The following is a 25,011-nucleotide window of genomic DNA, read 5'->3' as shown; positions in this document are numbered from 1 at the left end:
TCCTCCAATTCTAACCACCCTTGGAATTACTCATCACTGAGTTTCTCTTACATATTTTCAAAATGTATGTGTAAGTTAATGGTTTTTTTTTTCCTCCTGTTAATCTCATAAGGATTAAGGACCTTTGGAATAGAAAGCACAGATGTGTGGCAATGGGTCCCATTGTTTGCACATCTCAATTAACCACTTCATGGAAACTTAAATTTATATGGAAAAACATATCAGCTTACATTTTCCTGGAGGACTAGCAGAGAACCATTATTCTGCCATTAGCATCATGGTTTCCATTGTCATCAAATGGAACAACTAGAGGTGACAAATCTCTAGTGTCCCACTATATTATTTATTGTAAATAGTTTGGCTGTAGCCAATTCTATCATGTTCTATGACTAAAGATAACAAGAATTTGGAGATAGCATTTGATAAGGTAAATTTGCATTGTGGGAGTGTCGAGAGCAATCACCTGGCCCATAAAACCTACCTTGTCAAATAAGAGGTAGATTCCAGTATTGTGCTCCTGGTCCACGAGAAATGTTATCACACGTGAGGACAAATCACTCTCTACTTTATTTTCATCAGGTAAGCAAGGAAGCCATCGGGAAAATGGTTCGCTACTAAAAAAAACAAGAGTTCGACTATAAAAAAGAGAAGGGAAAAAAAAGAGAAGGGAAAAGTTAATGCAAGTCCTATTTGGTCATCATAGTAAAACAAACTAGTGAACCCTTTGTTTTGTCCTAACTGACCACAAATCCAATGTGTGAATCTTCAAAGTTTATGCCTCTCTTCCAAGGGAGATGAGTCCAGGAAACTCTGCAAAGCATCTCTTTCTGGTACAGATTATTTGTCTAGAATCACTGTGTAGGTCTAGATTTAACACGGTTAGCTACCTGCTGTTAAAGCTAGGCAGGCACACCACTGGGAGTGCAGAGTGATTCCTAAGCCTTTCACCATGTAGAATTCCACTTCTTTTTGGACTAATAACTACCCATGAAGTAAGTCATGCATAACAAAAATTCTTACCTTTTAAACTATTTAATATCATACCTCACTTAGAGTCCTGTTTCTGTCAAAGGTGATAGTAACATAATCAACTGTAAAATACAAAGGTAAAGAAATTACAAATAGCACCAGTATTTCTAGAACTAGAAGGGTTAGTGTTAATGAAACAGTCTTCACAAAAATAATAGGTGTGTTATCAATTAATATATACTCATTAATATATACTCAGTTTTCTTACACTTATGCAGTTGTGCTTATTGTCTCAAATTTAAATTAGTTTTTTTTCCCTCTGCTTCAGGCCATTAATGGGTATACACCAAATTTATGTATACATTTTATTTTATTTTGATGTATACCATTTTTAATCTCTATGTATCATCTACATTGATAAAACCTGTTAATATATAGTTAACTAAAATTTACCTTCAAAATGTTCTTTGTTTGCAAAACATCTTTCATTATACCATAATTTTCCTTTGATGTAATCAACCTACATAAATAGATACATGAAAACATCATTTAGGTAATATGTAGACTTAAGCTATAAAACAGAAAAAAAAAAACTTCCAAAAAATTCCAAGGTTTGGTAGTTCAGGGGTGGGAAGCAGATAGAGAGGAAAACCACATGCGAATAAAATAAAAGATTGTAGAATGAGGATGAGAAGCTAGAATGCAGGTTTTGAACAATACAACCAAAAGGAACACAAAGAAGAGAAACTGTATGACTTAGTATACGTTATTGAAGATGCTAATGTCTGTGACCCATCTTTCTGAAGTTAGCAGATGTCCTTAGTCTTTCATAAAGGGTTTATCTTTTATTCCTCATTAGCTGCAGCTGGGCTTAAGGAGCCTTCACAGATGCCTAAGGGCAGCAAGTAGCAGCAACAAAAAGGTATTGCAAATTGGTCATGAGAGACTCGTCAAAGAAAGTGAGACTATATGCACTGGCTATTATATGCAATTTCAGATGATTTTGTTACAGGAAGATTCTGACTTTGAAATTATTGTTGAGACATTGGGAGGCTTTCTTACACTTTTATAGACAGTAATAACATCTATATCATCTGTGCATAAAAGTCTTAAACGTTTTAAAATTGTGGTGATGGTTAGACAACTCTGAATATATAACACAAGATGGAATTATACAATTTAAAAGGATCAAGTTTATGGTATGTGAAATATGCCTCAATAAAAAAATGCTAAGAAACAATCAAAAAAGGGCTTACAAGATGGAACAGACAACAATTTATTTGATTTTCTACTGCCATTCAAGGATATATATATATATCCTGCTTACAGGATATAGTAATTATCATTACAATATCTAGGCACTTAATAGAAAATCTTTATTGGGTCTTGAAATATTCCTCTTCTGCCTCTTTAGATTCTTCTGGGATTTTTTTTTTTTAAACGTGGAATCAAACTGGTAACAGTCCTGTGATTAACCTTAGGAATAACTCTGTTCAGATCAGGCTGACCTCATTCCAAAGATGAACTCATGAGCCAGGTCTGACCTAGAGTCATGGGATTGGTTAGGAATGAACATATAATCTGAGTCATGTGAATCATGAAAATAAGCCTTAAGATGCTAGAATGACTTTATTCCTGTTGGGATTGCTAACTTGGTATCTGCAAACCTCATGGCTAATATAAGGGAAAGCAGAACCATAAGTTGAAAGGACAGAGTCCTCCAGTTATCTGGTAGGCAGTGAATCCAGTCATGTCTGGAAGCCAGCTTCATCCCTTAAACTCCATATTACATGAGTCAATAACTTCCTCCCCTTTGATAAAATTAGTTTTAGTTCGGTTTCTATCATTTATCCTCAAAAAGTTCGTGGCTATCTGCATAGGAATAGAATCCAACTACTTTTTTTTTGTGTGTGCTGGGGATTGAACCCAGGGCCTCGTGCTTGCAAGGCAAGCACTCTACCAACTCAGCTATCTCCAGAGCCCCAGAATCCAACTACTTTAAAAAAAAAAACAAATTTTATTATTTGTTCTTGAGTCTTACAAAATGATGTTATGGAATACATATAGATAGTAAAATGGTTACTATAGTGGGCTATTTTATTTTAAAAAGCAGCTACATTGTACTATGTACTATGCTAAGGTTTTTCATATGTAATGTTATTTAACTTCCTTACTTCTAAGAGATAGATATTGTTATGCCTATGCCTATTTTACAACAAAGAAATTGAGATGCAGAGTTATATAACTTGTTCAAAAAATTACATGCTACATGGCTAATAAGTTAGCCCAAAATTCAAATTCAGTCTATCACTTTTTCACTCATGGATTCAACAAATATTTATTGAAACTGTCCATGTACAAGGCAGTGTGGCTACTGATTAGGATACAGTAGTAACAGGATAGCCCTTGACCTGGAGCCTAAAATGTTGGTATTAGTCAGGTGTCTCCTCAGACAAAACAGGGAGTCAAACAATAGGAATTAGTGCTGAGAGCTCTCCAGGTGCACAGGAGGGGCTGCCTGGTGGCCAGCCAGGGATTCCTGGAGAATGAGGAGAAATTTTCTAAAACAGAAAGAGTGAGAGGGAGTGCATGCTAAGAAGAAAATACATGTCCTGCAAGAGATGTGATGTGTGAGAAGTGTGGCACATTTAGGGAAGGCAAGTAGCTGGCCATGGAGGGAGACATGGCTCCAGGAGGTGAGCAGGCCCAGGCAGGAAGGCTCTGATCATGGAGGATCTGTCTCACAGGACTTGGAATTTCATCCTTAAAGAAGTGGCCCAAAGTCCATGCTAGTTCCACTTAAAACATGTTTTGGTAGATAAGTAACAGACTTTGCCTCACGCCAACTTCCCAGTTTAGGACTTTACACCTGGGTATGGATGAGCTGCGTCAGTTATTCCTTGAAGTCATTCAAGCTGCTGCTGAAGTTCACCTCCATGGAAAGCGGCTCTAATTCCCCCTCTTTTTTGGGGGGTACCAGGGATTGAACTCAGGGCACACGACCACTGAGCCACAACCCCAAACTTGTTTTGTATTTTACTTAGAGACAGGGTCTCACTGAGTTGCTTAGCATCTCGTTGTTGCTGAGGCTGGCTTTGAACTCATGATCCTTCTTCCTCAGCCTCCTGAGCCCTGGGTTTACAGGCATGTGTCACTGCACCTGGTTTAATTCCCCTCTTTTAAACAGAAGATTGTCGTCCCTTGAGTGTCTGTTTCTCCTACTCTGCTTTAGTTTCAGCACTTCCAATTATCGAAAATCACATTATATATTTGTTTGTGTACTAGTTTATGGTCTAGATCCCTCAGTAGAATGCTAAACTACATAAGAACAAGGACTTTGCCTTAGTCACTGTGAAGTCCCACATGTTTGAACAAGGATAGATTATAGTAAGTGATCAAAGAATATATATTGAATGAAGAAATCACCAATCTGAATTCCTCAACTACTGCCTAAACAGCCTCAGATATCCCTTGCCTAACATCTCTCCCCCTTCATTCAATCTTTACACAAAAGGTCTTATTCAAAGGCAAATTCCTATACCTTTAAGAATAATTTCACATTCTCCCCTTCCTCCCTCCCTAGCCCCAGCACCTCCCTTCTTTCAGAACATTTGAATTTCCCTCCTCTTAATCACTACCACTACTGACACAGATTTGTTGAGATATTTTGTTTCAATAGGATTTATTATAAAATTCTTGCAAACGGTAAAACCTCTATCAATGGCAATCTAAAAATTTAAAAAATATTTCATAAGTATTTCTGCCTTGATCTGCCAGTTCTAGTTCTAGAACATAAACTGCTAGGAACAAAACTATTAATGGCACATTGTACCAGCAAAGCAGTGTGAAATTACACAAGCCTTCTTCACTAACAGGAGACAGGTTAAATAAATCTAGTAAGTTGGAATACTTATAGCTACAAAAAAGAAACAAGGAAAACAAAAGAAAGAGAAGAAAAAGAAAGAAAAGAGGTCATTTTTTATGTACCAATATGGATTTTTTCCTGTGCTATATTAATAAATAAAAAAGCAATTTGTCTGTAGTCTGCTTAATATATAGTATAAGAAACTAAGAGAAATATATGCATAATTATTTGAATTTACATTAAGAACACTAAAAAGATATGAAACATTTACTTGTAAGGGCAGGGAATGCAGGGTGAATATACAGAGAGGCAGGAGGGAGACTTCTCAGTATATATCTTTAGATAACTTTTTTGGTTTTTAATTATATGAATGTAACATCTATTAAAATAATTTTTAGACATCAAGAATTCTCATTTCCCTTGCAATATGACATTTCTTTCTATAGACTGAATGTTTTTTTTCCTTCCTCCCCAATTCATACGTTCAAATTAATCTCTAGTGTGACAGCATTTGGCAGTGAAGCCTTTGGGAGGTGATTAGGTGGTTGAGACTAAGGTCCCCTTATCTGCTCTAAGGATGGTTAGATACATGTGATTAGTGCCCTTACGGAAGAGAACCCAGAGCCATATCGCCTTGCAACTCTGCCATGGGAGGCTACAGCAAGAAGACAGACCAGGAAATGACCCTCATTGAATCTCTGTTCTTTATAAGCCATCCTCTATGGTATTTTTGTTACAGCTGCCCAAACTGACTAAGACATCTGTTTCAAGAATCCTTGTCTACTACTCCATTTTGACTTACACAGACAGAAAACACATAAGACCCTTACATAAAATGGCATAGTATTTCTATATAACTAACATATGCATATCTTCCTGTCTACTCTAAATTATCTCTAGATTACTTAATGCTATGTGAATGTTATGTAAATAGTTATACTATATTGTTTATGGAATAATGACAAGAAAAAGAGTCTACTTGTTCAATACAGATGCAATTCCCACCCCTAATATTTTAAACTTATAGCTGACTGAATATGTAGATGTGAACCTGCAGATAGGAGGGTTGACTGTACTTCCCTCTGTTCTTTCAAATGTAATCAGTTTTGCCTATCTGGTTTTCTCAGTCCTCTGTTCCACTTTCCATTCTATTTGTATGGCAATAAGTTGGTTCTAATTGCTTCCTGGGAAATAAATGCTCCTTCCTCCTAGCAGTATGAGCGAGGGTATAAGTGCACATGTTCACATGTGCACACAGGACAGAATGGGGAAGCACATGATTAAGGCTAGGAATACTCATAATTTTGATTATGATTTTCACACTGATGCATGCATATGTGTCAACTGGAATGATCTAGGTGAAGTACAGAACTTTTAACAGAGAAGGGAAATGACAGATGGAACAAAATCCCCCAACAGGCCAGAAGCAGAAAGGTGGCTAGATTATATGGCATTTTGGAGCAAACTTTAAAAAGCACTCCTTTCTTCAGGTGGACCCAGACGGACACCATGGTAGGTAGACTGGGGAGTACAGTATTATCCAAATTCTAGCCCCGACTGTCTTTGTGGAGAATACACAGGACAGCTGAATAAAAACAGAAAGGCAGTACAGAGCACAGGAGCAGGGATGAGGCTGGCCTCTGAAACGGAACTGCCTAGGGGTTGCTGAAAGGTACATATTTAAAGTTCAAACTAATCACCATTATGGTGAATGATCTAGAATGATCTAGAATGGGAATTGTTGTTTTGCATCTCATCTCTTCAGTCACCAAGTAAACTAACCCTTAGAAATGTTAAGCTTACCCTTTCAAAACCACAGAAGTCTGCCCTTATAAGCTGGAAGAAGAAAAAAAAAGAAATTTTAACTTTTGTTTGCATATCAGAGTTATGACAAAACAGTAATTTAAAGTACACCAAAGGAAATTTATATATATATATATATTTATTTATTTATTCTAGCAGTTAGGATGGTCAAACACTAAACCTGCCTCTGACATAGTTTATATAATATCCTGAAGATTTTCCCTTTAGTCTTTGCTTTGTTTGATCATTTTATTAATTTACTTACACCTTAATGAAATTCCAGAAAGGATTTGAGATGAAGATTATAACTGCTCCCCTACCCACAGGATTGAACCTGGGGCCTCGAGCAGGCAAGGTATACCTACCAGGTATAAGAAATATTTGCTTCTCAAGCAGTTGCTTTTATTTTCCTTCTCTTATCTTTTCTCCCCCTGCTTTTAATTTATATTCCTTTTTTTTTTTTTTTTTTTTTTTTTTACGGTGCTGGGGATGATCAAACCCAGGGTCTTGGGCTTGCAAGGCAAGCACTCTACCAACTGAGCTATCCCCCCAGCCCAATTTATGTTACTTTTAAAACTATATTTAGCTTTACCAATTACTTTATAGTATTTTGGAAACTAATACAATGTTTTAGTCAGTTTTTTTGCTGCTGTGACTAAAAGGCCTGAAAAGAACAATTAGAGGAGGAAAAGTTTATTAGGGGGTTCACAGTTTCAGAGGTCTCAGTCCACAGACAGCTGGTTCCATTCCTTGGGACTTGAGGTGAGGTAAAACATCATGGCAGAAGAGTGTGGCAGAGGAAGGCAGCTTACATGATGATCAGGAAGCAGAGAGAGCCTAAGCTTAGCTCACCAAATATATACCCCAAAGACACACCTCCAGGGACCCACCTCCTCCAGCCATACTCTACCACATTTCAGTTACCACTCAGTTAATCCCCATCAGGGGATTAATTCACTAATTGGGTTAAGACTTTCATAACCCAATCATTTCACCTCTCAACCTTCTTGCATTGGGGGGTACCTCACATCCAAATCATAACATACAGCTGCAAATAAATAGGTACATAATATCTTTTCTATATGTATATATTTAAAACTTATTATAAACATACATCAATAAAACTGGCACCATTTCCAATTATATATTCAATATTGTAAGGCAAAGCCAAGAGTTGCCGTATTATGTTTTTACATTTTTTAAAGGAAAAAGCATTTTAATTCTAAGATATACCACACATAACTCAAATGCCAAATATTTCTTTTATTGTCTCAGAAGATATTTAAGGTTAATGATTAGTTACAAAGTGATTTACATACCTTTAAGATTTGACCTGAAGGATAGCGAAGATCTTCACTTACAAAAAGACCCAGAGATGTGAGGATAACTAAAATATGATTTGTTAAAACCATATCTATCAATGAAAGCCCTGAATGTTCTAAAGGAAGAAAACATATAGTGGGTTAAAAAGCAAGAAAAAAGTGAGCTCTTTTGCAAAGCAAAGACATTTCATAAATACTGATCAAGTGTTAAGGTAAGTGAAAGACTGAAGATAAACGCAGTTAGAGGAATTACCTTCATGAAGCGAGACATAGATGCTATCTGTCAGGTCATACCACACAGTAGAACCATAATCCCAAAATCCGGAAAAGGTTAGGCCGATGAAAACACCTATGATGAAAGAAAAGAAAATTAAAACTCAACAACTTTACAGAACTAGTTACTTCTATGGTGCTAGACTTCCAGGGCAGGAGCTGAATCTAGCCATGTTCCAGTCCAGTCTCCTGCCCTACCTCAACTCTCCTCTCTGCAGTTTGAATCTCATTTCCCCAAGCACTGGAAAGATGAATTAACTGCAGGTTACACTGCAGAATTTTAGCCAACCATCTCATTGACTCCTAGAATAGTTACCTCTGGGAATGTTCTGTCCTTAAGCCCTCTTAATGTATTGTTTTATCCTAAAAATATCTCCCAAGCTGTAGCTAATTATTAAGTATTTTGTTCATATTGAAGGGATCATAATACTCCACGCCAAAATATGCCACTTAACACCAAGACAAGTTTGCATAAACAGACATTACCTAAAAGCCCTACCCTCCATGAGTTTTCTGATATTTCCTAGCTACTTCTTCACAACTTACTGTCCCTTGAAACCCCACCCCCATTTTCTTTGTGAAAATGGTGTATAAGCTCCAAGTTTAAGCACTTTGGTTGTACTGGGGCAGGAACAGAAACAGGGAGACCACTTAAGAGACTGGGTTATTCTAGCAGACACTGTTGAGTTGACATAGGATTTTAACAGAGGAGAGAAGTGGTCACACTGGGGACAGACCATGGAGGCAGCATCGTTCTGGATGTTGTGAGTGTAAGAACAGTCAAGGTGTCCCACATTTTAGTTTGACTAACTGAATGCTAATTGGGATAAGGAATACTGGAACAAATTTTAGAAGGTGATGAGTAAAGATAGTTCTGGGTTAGACTTGTTGTGTTTGAGATGTCTATTAGACATCAAGAGGAAATGTAAAATTGACAATTGAACAGAGGAGGTGTCTGGTCTTAGAGGAGCAGTCAGCACCAGCAATATAGATTTGGGATTCATCAGCCTTCAGATGGAATTACTGCAAGAGACTGGATTGAGTCTTCCAGAGAGAAAATGTGGCCACAGAAGGAAGAAGAGTCAAGGACAAAGACCCAGGTTCATCAACATTGAGAGGTCACATCAAAAAGGAGTCAGCCTAGAAAACTAAGGAGTGACCAATGAGCTGCAATAAAAGCAACTGAAGGTGGTGCCAAGAAAGTTAAGAGGAGAAAGTATTTTGAGGAGAGAGTTGTCAACTGCCTTAAAGTTATGGGAGGGAAAGTAGAATAAGGATAAAGAATGGACTGTTGGAATTGGGCAATGTGGAGATTGTGGGTGATCTCGAGAAGAACTGTTTGGATAGAGTTGTAGGAAAAAAGTCTGATTTGCAGTAGAACGAAGATAAAATGTGAAGTGAAAAGAGCAGCACCATTTATGATAAAATCTTTCCATAAAATTTGCTTTGAAGAACAGAGAAATGGAGAATGGGAGTAAAGTGAGATGAATGAAGGCTTGTTTAAGATGGGGACACTGGGGCTTGATGGTGTGTGGATGGATAAGATCAAAGAGGAGGGAGACCATGATGGACCAGGAGGGAAAGGAGGAGTGTAGGCAGATGCAGGAGTAAAGTTCTTCAGATGGTGGGAAGGAATAGGATTCAGGACAGCAGGGGTGAGGGCTGGTCTCTGATGGCAGCTGAGACAATGGATACAAGCATGAGTGAGTGGGAGCGCAGGCTGGCAGGCTCCTTGTGATAAATCTTTATTTTCTCTGTGAAGTATTAGACAGCTGAGAGTGAGAGGGCAAGAAGGTGATGTTGAGTGTGTGAGGAGTAGGAAGAGATAGGCCAAGGTCATACTGCAGAGTGGGAAAATAAATATGATAGGGAGGAGGGACAGGGTGTCAAGGCAGTGCCACGTGCCCTATTGAGATCTACCATCATGAATTTAAAGGGAGACCAGTCTGTGGAATTCTAAAATGAGATTAGTGAGCAATTATTTTCTAGGAACAATGTGCTCCTGCTCTTCCAGGAGCACAGGTGGCCTTAACTAGAGTTGGGATCACACAAGGAAGAAAGAGAAGGGTGAGAGAGCTACAGAGTATTTACAAGGATGGAACCTGGAGATCCTGGTGAGAGAAGAGGAAAATAAGGATGCTGGATGGTGAAAAAAGTGGTAGTAACAATGGCTCAAAGTCCCAATGAGATCAAAGGAATGCTGGAATATGAATTCTGGAAAAGGTAGACTAGAGGGCAGTACAGAGTGTGAGAGTCTTGTAGTGGAGATTTGGAGATAATGACACTATTAGAGATTATGAGGTCAGGCCTATGGCCAGAGAAGTGAGAGGAAGGCAAGGTCACTGAAGGAGAGGAGGCCTTGGAACTGGGTAACCCATAACGTGGTTATCCACCTGGATCGTGAAGGTACTGAAAACAGCGACAGAAATCAAGGTGGACCAATGACAGGGAGGTGCTACCTGAGAGGAGACCTGATGGGATATGTCATGAGTGTCCTAGAGGAGGATTGTGGGTTCAAAATGGAGCACATGGGGCCACTGAATTACTCTTCTCACCATTAACCTCGTGTGAAATGAAGGCTGGGAGGATGAACAAGAGTCTTGCAAAGGAAATGCTGGTTAAGGCAGTGGCAACCCAACACTGTGGCAGCTTCTGTTTCTGCCCCTGGACAGTGGCAGTCAGTTGGGGGAAAGGGGGCTTCATCTAACAAACAGGTCGCTGAAATCAATTCTTTGCTGAAAGTCTGAGGTGGTCTGTGAATGTGGATCCCAGCCATTAAGCTGCCCCTTCCCTCCTCCATGACTTTTGTCTGAATGCTAGGATGGAGCTTGAGGAATGGAGAAAGGCTGCTCTACTGTGGCTCATGGAAGGCAGGCAGGTATTGGTGTTTGAATAAAGAGAAGGAGAAGGAGATCTAGCCGGGTGTCCATGAAGCCAAAGAGGAAAAACAGGCTGTTTACATCGGGGCTGTCATAGCCTGGTAGAGGGACAGCAGAGAGGGGATGGACACATGACTTATGACCAACTATTTCAGCAGAAGCAGGCATTCAAAACTGGAGAAAATTAACAGACTGTAGACTATTAGGAAGTCAAGGCTGTGTCTATTCCAAACCAATGCACACTGTTTTAGTCTATTGCTTTATTATAAAGTCATGGTAGGGCAAGTTTTTGTTCTTTTATTATTTTCTAAGATTATATTTGCTATTCATGGTATATTACTCTTTCAAGTGAATTCTGGAATTGATTTGTTAATTTTCATGCCAAAAAAGAAAAAAAAAAAGAGGGGAAATGTACCCTTTGCCAAATGGAATAAAACAAAACAAAAAATAATGCCATAATTTTTCTTCAAACTGTATTGAATTGATTGACATATTTGGAAACAATTAACATCTTACAATACTCTAAGTTCCTACTGATGAACGTGAATTATTTTATTTTGCTTTTTTATGGACTCTCTCAGGTTTCATAATATCTATACAACAGGTCTTGCAACTTTTTTTTTTTTTTTAATTCCTAGGTATTGTTTGGGATTTCTTGCCTTATAAACAGGGTTTTCATAATTATAACCTCAGGACTGGGGATGTAGCTCAGTGGTACACCATGTTGCCCAGCACACATGAGGCCCTAGGTATAATCCTTGGCACTGAGAAAAAGGAAAAAAAAAAGATAAAATTATAGTTTTGAATTAGTCTTTGGGGGTTGGTTTTTACATATTGTTATTAGATCTTATAACCTGATAGCTCTCTCATATTTGTTCAGATTGTTTACTTTTTTGCTTTTATGTAGATATATTTATTACCTGAGTAATAAACATTTCTTAGTTTTTAATGTTTGTTTCTTATTTGCCTTTTATATTAATTTGAACTGAGTACTAACTAGTAGGTAAGCAATGATTGAGGAAAAACAACTAGAGTAATGCTGTTAATAGTCAAAATGTGTAATGATAATGTGATATTATGAAATAATATTTAGTCTTCATACCCAGAGCTCCTAAGAGTCTTGGAATTTCCTGTGTGACAGAAGCATCTTTTGTTTTGAAGAGGTGACTCTTGATGGGCTGGTCATCAGAACTGAACCATGACAAGCGTGAAACTTTGAGCCCCGTAGCCCTCTTCCAGGAAGACAAGAGAAGTTGGAGACCGAGTTCATGACGGATCTAGCCAATGTGATGGAGCCTCCATAAAAATCTCTAAGGTAGAGGTTTTGGAGAACTTCTGGATTGATAAATATATCCAGGTACAGGGGAGGCAGCATAAGTAACTTCATGAGGATGGAACTTGCTGTGTTTGGGACCTTTCTGAATTTGCTCTATGTACCTCTTTATCCAACTCTTTATCTGTATCCCTTTTAATGTCCTTTATAAGAAACTCGTAAATATGTGAGAATGTTCCTCTGAGTTCTGTGAGCTGTTCTAGCAATTATCAATCAGGAAGGGGTCATGGAAACCCTCTGATAGGGTTGGTTAGAAGTAGCTGGTTAGAAGTACAGGTTACAACCTGGCACTGAAAGTGGGAGGTAACCTGATGGGGCTAGGACTCCAACCTGTGGGGGGTCTGTGCTAATGCCAGGTAACCAAAGCCAGAAGTGAATTAAATCATAGGCCATCCACTTGATGTCAGCAAGGAACTGAAGAAATGCTTGGTGTGGAAAGTCTATATGATTGGTGTCTCAAATGTTGTAAAGGAGAATAAAGAAGAAAAGGTTATTTTTCCCTGTGCACATGCTATTAGATATTATAGTAGCAGCGAAAAAATATACACATAAAAAATAAAATAATGTGATACCTTAGGAACAATAATAGCTACTTTCATATGGAAGAAATATCAAGCAGATTAAAAACAATGCATAATCTTTGTGAAGAAGTAACATACTAGTAGAGGGCAGAGCATAAATTAAATTAGGAGAGATACTTAAGCCACTATTGACATGGTAAAAAATCCTGAGAAAAAATATCCACACTATGTCATACTTGTAATTAGCTAAGGTAGAGTGGCAAAGGGTAAATTCATGAGTGTTTTTAGAAAACATTTTCACTCCAGTTCACCTATACATTTAGTTTTACTGCCAGTTAAACAACATCTTTAACAAATGCAACCACTACTTCCTTCCAACATTCAATAAAATTGTAAACTTACCATTATATGTTGTGTTCAAAATGAAGCCAATTAAAGCTACATCATTGGCACAGGGGCACTTTGTCACTTTGACATCTGTCACATGTGGAAACAATGTACTGATCTCATTTTGTATCATCGCCCTTCCAAGAATCCACTGAAGAATAGGTTCTAAGAAAAATAAATAAATAAAATAAAAATTTTTAAAAGAGAATAGGTTCTGTGGAAATAAAATTTAGGTGTTTAAACTGTGGCAGTACCTTGCTACTTTCCTTTAAAAGTTTTAGACAAACTATAAAGGAACTATTCTATAGTTAAAAAAATGGGTACAGTTGGATCTCACTCTTCATTGGTTGAAAGTAGGTCTGTTTTTATTTTCCAGAGTAGAAGGAATGAATTCTAATTCTCTTGGCGTGAGCCTCACAAGATCACATTACTGAAGAATATATGGGAGGGGAGACTTTACTCGGGCCATATTTGGATAAAAAACATAATAGGATCTATGCCTAGGAATGGAATCACTCCAACACAGGATATGCATGGTTATAATTTAGAGAATAGCTTCTGCCTCAAGAGTCCACATCTACCTTTCCTTATCTTCCCCAATTCCATCAAACAGCAGTAGATAAATAAAAATTAGAATAAATTCAGAGTAGTAGTGGAAAACAAGGGAAATTGTCATTAGTAACCAAGAGACTTAGAAGGGTTTCTGGAAAATAGAAAAGTTAGGAGTGGACTAACAGGAAAAACCAATTAGCAGTGAGACTTCTTCAACCCGGCATGGTCTGAATAGCAAAACAAGTGGCAAAGAAGGTCTTTCACATGACCCACAAGGACTTCCAAGACCTGGAGTATTTAGATTCTCACCTTTAAGTTTTGCTGGATAGATTATAGGTCATGGACCTTTGTATATTTATTTTTCTCTCATTTTTCCAGTCTCTTTTTGGATATCACCCTCTCTGTGAAGCCTTCCATGAACCCCAACAGTAACTCCCCCCATCCCTCATGCTCCAGGAGAGCCTTGAACGTCAGTGGAACTAGAAGAATGAAATGGCACTCTTCTTCACCAGAGTAGGGTAGGTCACGATTCTTTTGGAAGAACTTAATCAGACAAGGCTTTACACATTTTAAAACTTATTCATGGATATGCAACAGGTTGGAGCTAAAGTCAAATTATCATGCATAAAACTTGAGGCTGGGGGACAAAAAGATAGTCAATATAGGTAACAAATGATTGGGTCAGATCAGGAAGATGCAGGCTCATTGGAAAGGAAAGGAAATCAAATGTGAATGTCTCCAAAGCCCTCCCAACCCCTCTGATCTGTTGCCAAGGCTACCTGCCTCCAGGGAATTGCTCCTCCCTGCAGGGAGTTATAGGAGTTGTTAATGAGGCACCTCCTGGGTGGCTCCTTTCCTGCACTTTGGGCAGACACGGAGAGGCACCCCTGGAAGCCTTCTTTCCCACCTTTTGGTCACTAGTCACTAGGCAAGATAAAGGGAGAAGGAGGGCATGAGAACAAAGGAACTAGAATGTATTAAAGGGGCAGGGCACTCCCACTGCCTTGGACACCCAGCGCTGGGCCCCTTTCTCTGCGGAGAAGTCTCTCTCTGTTCTATCCTTTAAATAAAACTTGCTCTCTATGCTTGCCTCAGCATTTTTTGGGTGTTCAATCTTCACATCTGAGGAAATGGAACTCAACCCTGATTGAGTCTCATCACCATCAACAAAACAACAGAAGGACTTATCTTCCTGAAAAAAATCATCTGAAAACATTGAGGAAAGGAATCTGAAACCCAGATCCATGAGTTTGCAGCTAAGTCTTCGTTGGTCTGTCTGAGCCTAGCAATCCAGTGGAAAGTAAAAAACTGGGAGCATTTCACCTGGGGGAACACAGAACAGCTCTCCATGACCATTGCACAGGTCCCTGTGCCCAACCCTCAGGACCGTCTGGGAGAGAATTTGAAAGCGCTGGGACAGGAGAGCTGGAGTTTGGAGACTAAATCAGAGATCAGGAATTGTGGGGTCTACAGGCAATATAAGGAGCTCAGAACAGGCTACACATGAGTGAAACCTGAAGGAGATTCCTGGAGTGCCGTCTTCCAACATGGACTGATAATTGCTGTGCCACGGAGGCACACTGATATAAAATCTCCAGACCAACTGGCACACAGAAACGAAATTGAGTGCCCTTGGCCTATACCTGGCCTCCAGGAGTTCAGCCTCCAGGACTAACTCTCCCACCATCCTGAAGGTGGAGCTATCACAAACTCCAGACAACCCCACCTACTGGCTGGAAGGGACGCTGAGAAACTCTTGAACTCCAGTGGAAACAATTGTTCACTTTTCCATCAAGCTCCTCCCCACACCCATAGCTCTACCATTTTTAAAACCAAGTATTTTTCATGCATCAGTTTATTGAAGACTGGGATGTAAGAATAGTACATTACAGTTTTGTTGTGTATTCCTTTACTTTTAATATCTATCTATCTATTTATCTATCTATCCTCTCATTTATCTGTTTCCCTGGATTTTCTTTCTCTTTTCTCCTGCTAATAACCAACCTCTGTTATTCCTCTTTTACTCTTCCTATAATTTTTTTACTTCTGTCTTCTCACCTCCTTCCTCATAAACATCACATTCTACACCACTTCTGTTCTCTCTTTGTCCACCATGTAAAAGTGTAAACCCTTTTTTAAACTTACTGTTTATATTGTAGATAATAATTGAACACATCATTTTTTGTTTATTGTGATAAAACTGTAGGCATCTTAATAGGAGCTATATAGGTTAAGGCTAAATATTGTTTGTATTGCCTGCTATTAATATTGTTATCCCTCTTAAAGATGAGGTACTGGAAACCTTCAGGGACACTCTAAGTCTAAAGGGTAGAAACTGTACTGCTGCAGATCCACACTTCTAGATGAGAAGACATACAGACAACATGAAAAAACAAGGGAACAAAGCACCCCAAACAAACCAAGATGCTCCAATAATAGAATTCATTGACAACATAGTAGAAGAATGTCAACAAAGGAGTTTAGAACATACATAGTTAAACTGATACACAACTTAAAGGACGATGTGAGTAGTGAAATCAGAGATAAATTTCAGGAGGGGAAAGATCACTTCAATAAAGAGATAGAGATTCTGAAAAAAATCAAGCAGAAATCCTTGAAATGAAGGAATCAATAAACCAAATTAAAAATTCAATGGAAAGCATCACCGACAGACTAGACTGCTTGGAAGACAGAACCTCAGGCAATGAAGGCAAAAATATATAATCATCAAAATAAAGTTGACTACATAGAGAAGATGGTAAGAAACTGTGAACAGAACTTCCAAGAATGGGATAACATGAAAAGACCAAATTTAAGATTTATCCGGACAGCTGAAGGCATGGAGATACAAACCAAATGAATGTAAAATCTTTTCAATAAAATAATATCAGAAAATTCCCCAAACCTAAAGAATGAAATGGAAAATCAAATAGAAGAGGCTTACAGGACCCCAAATGTACATGTTTCAGTCAACTTTTTCACTGCTTCGCTAAATGATCTGAGCAGCACAATTATAGAGGAAGAAAGGTTTATTTGTGGGCTCACAGTTTCAGAGGTCTTAGTCATAGAAGGCCAGCTCCATTCCTTGGGGCTGGAGGCCAGGCACAGCATCATGGCAGAGGGAAGTAGCTCGCATCATCAGGAAGCATAAAGAGAGGCTCCACTCTCCAGATACAAAATATATACCCAAAGTCACACCAATTCCAACCTCCTCCAGTCACACTCTACCACTTCAATTAATCCCATCAAGGATTAACTCACTGATTGGGTTAAGATTCTTACAACCCAATCATTTCTCCTCTGAACCTTCCTACATTGTCTCATGTGAGCTTTTGGGGGACAATTCACATCCAAACCATAACAGCACATTATAATGAAAATGCCTAGCATACAGAATAAGGATAGAATTTTAAAGACTGTGGGAGAAAAATATCAGATTATATATAGGGGGAAACTAATTCTGATCTCAACTGATTTCTCAACTCAGATTCAACTCCTCAGTGAGGAGGTCCTAGAACAACATATACCAAGCTCTGAAAGAAAATGGATGCCAACCAAGAATTTTATATCCAGCAAAATTAAGCTTCAGATTTGAAGATGAAATAAAAACTTTTCATGATAAAAGTTAAAAGAATTCACAACTAGAAAGCTAGCACTAAAGAACATTATCAACAAAATTGAAAAAAACCCTTTCATGATAAAAGTTAAAAGAATTCACAACTAGAAAGCCTGCACTACAGAACATTATAAAAAAAAAATAATCTATGAGAATGAAATGAAAAAAAAAAAAAAAAGTGAAAACCAGTAAAGGGAGGAACTACACCAAAGGAATAGTCAATCAAAAGAGAAACTAAGTCAAATTAAAAATCAGAAATAAACCAAAATGATCAGGAATACAAAACATGTCTCAATAATAACTCTGAATGTTAACAATCTGAACTCATCAATCAAAAGACATACAGTGGCTGACAGGATTAAAAAAACAAGAGCCGACAATGTGCTATCTCCAAAAGACACACCTCATAGGCAAAGACATCCACAGACTGAAGGTAAAAGAATGGGAAAAAACATACTACTCACATGTATCTTGTAAAAAAACAGGGGTTTCCATCTCATATCAGAAAAAGTGGACTTCAAGCCAAAGTTAATCAGAAGGGACAAAGAAGGACATTTCATACTGCTTAAGGGAATTATACATCAGCAAGACATATCAATTGTAAAGATTTATGCCCCACATAATGAAGCAACTATCTACATCAAACAAACCCTTCTCAATTTCAAGAATCAAACAGACCAAAGCACAATAATACTGGCTGACTTTTACATACTACGCTCTTGCTACTGGATAGATCCTCCAAACAAAGACTAAACAAAGAAACTACAGAGTTAAATAATATAATCAATAATTTAGACTTAACAGACATACATAGAATATTTCATCCAACAAGCAAATACATTTTTTCTCAGCAGCACGCAATCCATCCCTAAAATACGCCATATCTTATAGCACAAAGCAACTCTTAGCAAATACAAAAAATAGAGACAATAACCTGCATTCTATCAGATCATAATGGAATAAAATTAGAAGTCAACAATAAAATAAAAATAGAAGCTTTTCTAACATGTGCAGACTAAATACCATGCTACTGAATGATGACTGGATAAACGAAGAAATAAGGGAGGAAATAAAAATACTTAGAGGTAAATGAGAACACTGATACAACATGTCAAAATCTCTGGGACACTATGAAGGCAGTGCGTAGAGGAAAGTTCACTGCATTGAGCTCATTCATTAAAAGTATAGAACATCAACAAATAAAAGACTTAACATTACATCTTAAAGTCCTAGAAAAAGAAGAAAAAAATCAACACCAAAAGCAGCAGAAGACAGGAAATAATTAAAATCAGAGCTGAAATCAAGGAAATTGAAACAAAAAAAATTCAAACAATTGACAAAACAAAAAGCTGGTTCTTTGAAAAAACAAATAAAATTGATAAACCCTTACCCATGCTAATAGAGAGAGAGAAAACCCAAATTACTAAAATTTGTGATGAGAAAGTAAATAACACAATGGACACTATTGAAATACAGAAGATAATCAGAAACTATATTGAAAATTTGTACTCCAATAAGAGAGAAAATTTTAAAGATAGTGACAAAGTTCTAGAGACATAAACCTACCCAAACTGAATCAGGACAATTTAAACAGATCAATTTTAAGCAATGAAATAGAAGAAGCCATCAAAAGCCTACCAAACAAGAAAAGCCCAGGACCAGAGGGATTCTCAGCCGAGTTCTACAAGACCTTCAAAGAAGAATTAACACCAATACTCCTCAAACTATTCCATGAAATAGAAAAGGAGGGCACACTTTCAAACTCATTCTATAAAACTAGTATCACCCTAATACCAAAACCAGACAAAGACACATCAAGGAAAGAAAACTTCACATTAATATCCCTCATGAACATAGATGCAAAAATTCTCAATAAAATTCTGGTGAGTCACATACCAAAACATATTAAAAAGATAGTGCACTATGATCAAGTGGGGTTCATCCTAGGGATGTAAGGTTGGTTCAACATATGGAAATCAATAAATGTAATACATCACATCAATAGACTTAAAGACAAGAATCATATGATGATCTCAATAGATGCAGAAAAAGCATTTGATAAAATACAGCACCTCTTCTTGTTCAAAACACTAGAAATACTAGGGACAGTAGGAGCAGACCTCAGCATTGTAAAAGCTATCTATGCTATACCCAAGGCCAACATCATTCTAAATGGAGAAAAATTGAAAGCATTCCCTCTAAAAACTGGAATAAGACAAAGATGCCCTCTTTCACTACTTCTATTCAACATTGTCCTTGAAACTCTAGCCAGAGCAATTAGAGGAAAGAAATTAAAGGGATATGAATAGGAAAAGAAGAACTCAAACAATCATTATTTGCCGATGACCTGATTCTATATTTAGAAGTTCCAAGAAATTCCACCAGAAAACTTCTAGAACTAACAAATGAATTCAGCAAAGAAGCAGGATATAAAATCAATACCAATAAATCAAACACATTCCCATACATCAGTGATGAATCCACTGAAAAAGAAATTAGGACAACTACCCCATTCATAATAGCCTCAAAAAATAAAATACTTAGGAATCAATCTAACAAAAGAGGTGAAAGACCTCTACAATGAAAACTACAGAACTCTAAAGGAAGAAATTGAGGAAGACCTTAGAAGATGGAAAGATATCCCATGTCCTTGGATAGGCAGAATATTGTCAAAATGGCCATCCTACTTGTTGGGTGCAGTGGTGCACGCCTGTAATCCTAACGACTCAGGAGGCTGAGGAAGGAGGGTTTTGAGTTCGAAGTTTGTCTCAGCAACTTAGTGAGGCTCTAAGCAACTCAGCGAGACCCTGTCTCTAAATAAAATATAAAAAGGACTGGGACTGGGGCTCAGTGGTTAAGGATCCCTGGGTACATTCCCCAGTAACAACAACAACAAAATGGCCATACTACCAAAAGTGTTGTACAGATTTAATGCAATCCCTATTAAAATCCCAATGACATTCTTCATAGAATTAGAAAAAGCAATCATGAAATTCATTTGGAAAAATAAGAGACCCAGAATAACCAAAGCAATTCTCAGCAAGAAGAGTGAAGCAGGAGGCATCACAATACCAGACGTTAAACTATACTACAGAGTCACAGTAACAAAAATGGCCTGGCATTGCACCAAAACAGAGACGTAGACCAATGGTACAGAATAGAAGACACAAAGACAAACCCACACAAATACAATTATCTCATACTAGACAAAGGTACCAAAAAATACATTGGAGAAAAGATAGCCTCTTCAACAAATGATGCTGGGAAACTGTAAATCCATATGAAGCAAAATAAAATTAGATTCCCATCTCTCCCTCTGCACAAAACTTAATTCAAAGTGGATCAAGGACCTAGGCATTATACCAGAGACCCTGTACCTACTAGAAGAAAAAGTAGGTCCAACTCTCCTTCATGTCAGTTTAGGAACTGAATTCCTCATTAAGACTCCTAAAGCATAAGAAGTCAAAACAAGATTCAATAAATGGGACAGTATTAAACTAAAAAGCTTCTTCACAGTAAAGGAAACAATCAAGAATGTGAAGAAAGAGTCTACAGAATGGGAGAAAATCTTTATCACATGCACCTCAGATAGAGCATTAATCTCCAGGATATATAAAGAACCCAAAAATCTTAACACCAAAAAACCCTCCAAATAACCCAATCAATAAATGGGCAAAGGAACTGAACAGACACTTCACAAAAGAAGAAATATAATTGATTAACAAATATATGAAAAAATGTTCAACATCTCTAGCAATTAGAGAAATGCATCACAACTACTCTAAGATTTCATCTCACCCAAGTCAGAACGGCAATTATCAAGAATACAAGCAACAATAAATGTTGGAAAGTATGTAGGGATAAAGGTACACTCTTCCGTTGTTGGTGGGACTGCAGATTGGTGCAATCATTGTGGAAAGCAGTATGGAGATTCCTCAGAAAACTTGGAATGGAACCACCATTTGACCCAGCAATCCCACTCCTCAGTTTATACCCCAGGGACTTAAAATCAGCATACTACAGTGACACAGTCACATCAATGTTTATAGCAGTTCAATTCACAATAGCTAAACCATGGAAACAATCTAGGTGCCCTTCAACAGATGAATGGATAAATAAAATGTGGTATATATACACAATGGAATATTACTCAGCCCTAAAGAATGAGATGATGGCATTTGCCAGTAAATGAATGGAGCTGGAAAATTTCATGCTAAGTGAAATAAACCAATGCCCCAAAGGCAGAATGTTTTCTCTGATATGTAGATGCTAATTCTTGATAGTGGGGTGGGGCTAGGGAAAAATAGAAGTACTTTGAATTAGACAGAAGGAGCAAAGGGAGGAGAGAGATTACGGGGATAGGAAGGATGGTAGAATGAATCAGACATTATTACCCTATGTGCATATATGATTACATGACCTGTGTAGCTAGCTATACATCATGTTCAACCAGACACAAGAGAAGTTAAACTTCATTTATGTATGATGTGTCAAAATGCATTCTAATGTCATGTATAATTAATTAGAACAAATTAAAAAATAAATATTTAGATTAAGTAAAAAAATAAGGAAGAAATTTACAGAAGAAAAGAGTTTTTACTTCTGAGAAAGAAAAAAATGAGAAAAGAGCATACAGAAAGTAAGCCGAGGCAACTTGAAAGAATACTGCTGTTTGAGTTTCAAAAATAGTCAAAGGACTTTGAAGAACAGAGACATCTAATAATTAATTCTTTAGCTGTTTATATTCTATAGTGTAAATCTCTGTCTGCCCAAATTTTAAACAAAATCTGCTGCAAACTCAAAGACTGTGAGGTATTTTTTCACTTTGTGCAAAGCAAGAAGCAAAGCTAGGTTTCCATCTAGGTTGACTTAGTGTGTAGCTCAGGTACATCAGAAAAGGGAAAGAAACATGAAGTATAAGTTAACTCACTCAGTAGTAAGGCACTCAGGAATTCAAAGAAATTAGGCTAAGGCAGCTGGCATTTGGGGTGTAGCAGGGCATGTTTTCAGGTCATTCACACCCAAATCTTAAGAGGACCGAGAGGTTTAAGCTCACATCTGGAACAAGACTGGGCTTAGTTGACAATGCTTCTGTACTTACAAACAAACTCTTTAAGGTCAGATACTGTATTTTAAGCAATATAAGAACCAGGGAGTGATTGAAAGTTTTGACTGCCGCTGAGAAACTAAAGAAGAGACAGAAAAGTGATCTATGTGAAGGTCACAGGGGATAGAGATTCAGAGCAGTGTGAGTACAGAAGACAGGAAGCAAGATGAATGGTTTGGGGTTTGCATTAAATATGAAGCCATAGACACAAGAATTTTAATGTCTCTTTTTAAAAATATTTTTTTAGTTGTAGATGGACACAGTACCTTTATTTATTTGATTGTTTGTTTGTTTATGTACAGTGTTGAGGATCGAACCCAGGGCCTCACACATGCTGGGCAAGCTCTCCACCACTGAGCCACAACCCCAGCCCCTCAACATCCCTTTCGTGTTTAAGAGTGAGTAAAGATTTCTAACCTTACCCTGCCTTTCCCCTTGATCCTACTTCCGAGTGTGTCCCCATGTCTTCACCAATTCAGTAAATGATACCGTCCTCTGCTCGTTGGCTCAGCAGGAAATGGAGGGTTCATCATGCTTCTCGCACTGCCTGCCAGGAAGCCATTCGGCTCTGCTTCCAGAGCGTATCCGAGGGCTTTCACGCCTCTCCGTCTGCGCTGCTCCTACAAGGCCCATGCTCCCTGACCACCTCCTGAGTGGCTTGTTCCAACAGATGCTAACCTTGCCTTTGTCCTGTTCTTGCCTCTCTTCCTCAAGAGTCAACTTTCGACACAGTGAGCCAAAGAAACCTTCCTAAGGCACAAGTCAGGTTGTATCACTTCCCTGCTTAACTCATTCTAACGGCTTTTCGCTGCAATTAGAACAAAGTCCACACTTTTTACTGTGATCCTGGCCAGTCTCCAAACTCATCAGGCACTGACCACTTTCTTAGTTTCCGGGCTTCTGCAACACTGGACTTTAAATCCTTACGCAAATCAATCTCATTTCTGCATCTCGAATCTATTAAGATCTAATCTGTTAAGATCTAATTTGTGAATTTTTTGATGCCATAGTACTTCTGTACATTCAAAACAAATATGAGTTAAAATGTTAATGCAGTGAATCTCGATATGTAAGTGATTCGGATTTCAGATTTTTCTTTCTAAATTGAAATAATTTTTTTATGATAGAAATTTACTTTTTAAATTTTTTCTAATTAGTTATACATGGCAGTAGAATAATTGTTTTATTTTACATTTGTTCCGATGATTTCTTTTAAATTGAAATAATTTTAGATTGGTATTTAATACCTAAAAGTAGTATGAGATAGCCAAGTATCAGAGCCCTGAAGCCAGGATTATAATTACTATTGAATAATTAATTGGCTCACTATTTTTTTAATTTTGGAAATTGTGGGAAAGAAAACTGAAAAAGTAAAACATTTTGCCATTATTGTTCCAGATATTTTAATTCCTGTCTGTGTGTAGGGGGGCTGCTGGGATCAATCCCATGGCTTTGAACATGCTAGACACATGCTCTACCACTAAGTTGCACCCCCAGTCCTAGATGATTTCATTTGGTTAAAGAAATAAAACAATACAGATAAGACTGAAGACATCTCTGTCTGCTCCACAGTCCCACTCTCAAGTTATCCCCAAATGCGTACAGAATTACTGTATATATTCCTGATCCATGTGTTTATGTTTTATTCGATATATACATGTGCATGAAGACTATCTAGCATGGCTTTGTTTTCCGTTTTTGATAAATATTCTCCTGCTCTATTATGCAACTTGATTTTCACTCAATGCTTTTGAGTTTAGTACTGGATGATATTTATGGGTCTATATATAATTTTAACAGAATATTCCAACATGTATTGTTTTTTTTTCCCTCATTTATGGGCATTTAGGTGGCTTCTGTTCTTTTTTTTTTTTTCTTGTTACAAATAATTCTATAGTAAGGAGGCCTGTAGGTACTTCTTGGGCACCTATGCAACTCATATTCTTCTAGGATCATTTTCAGTCCTCACTGTACATCAGAATAATGTTGGAGGATTTCCTAAAACCACAGATGCTTGACTCTATCTATAGACAGCAAATTTTAATTTGTGTATGACAGAGTTGAGACATCTTTTTTTTAAAAGTCCCCAGGTGACTCTTTGCATAAAACATAATGTTTAGTTATTTTAACTCTTCAGTCTTCATGGCATCATATCAAATTGGGACTAAAATAATAAAAGCAAAAAAGGTGGGGAAAGACAAGATGCAGGACTGAATTTTTCTTTTAAAACTTATGCTACCGTGGTACAGGTGATTCAAAAATTGGGCTATCAATTTCCTATCCGACAACTGAAAAAGAAAAGCCTATTAAGTTATATCACTCAGTGTTCATGAGCTTGAAACAACTATTTTTAATTAATAAAACCAACTATTCTTACTAAGACT

The 25,011-nt window shown here is 37.5% G+C and overlaps 1 protein-coding gene across 1 annotated transcript in view; it reads right to left on the bottom strand.

Moving 5' to 3' along the window:
* The window catches only part of CATSPERB (cation channel sperm associated auxiliary subunit beta), a 113,545-nt gene that overhangs the window by 57,185 nt on the left and 31,349 nt on the right, over nucleotides 1–25,011 (bottom strand). The window contains 8 exon segments of the mRNA XM_079127649.1: nucleotides 482–622; nucleotides 624–635; nucleotides 1,045–1,091; nucleotides 1,423–1,489; nucleotides 6,638–6,670; nucleotides 7,957–8,075; nucleotides 8,213–8,308; nucleotides 13,368–13,517. Of these exon segments, the coding sequence (XP_078983775.1) occupies nucleotides 482–622; nucleotides 624–635; nucleotides 1,045–1,091; nucleotides 1,423–1,489; nucleotides 6,638–6,670; nucleotides 7,957–8,075; nucleotides 8,213–8,308; nucleotides 13,368–13,517 (665 nt within the window).

This window comes from Sciurus vulgaris (assembly GCF_902686455.1).
Source record: "Sciurus vulgaris genome assembly, chromosome: 2".
NCBI lineage: Eukaryota > Metazoa > Chordata > Mammalia > Rodentia > Sciuridae > Sciurus > Sciurus vulgaris.
This window is presented reverse-complemented; position numbering and strand designations above follow the sequence as displayed.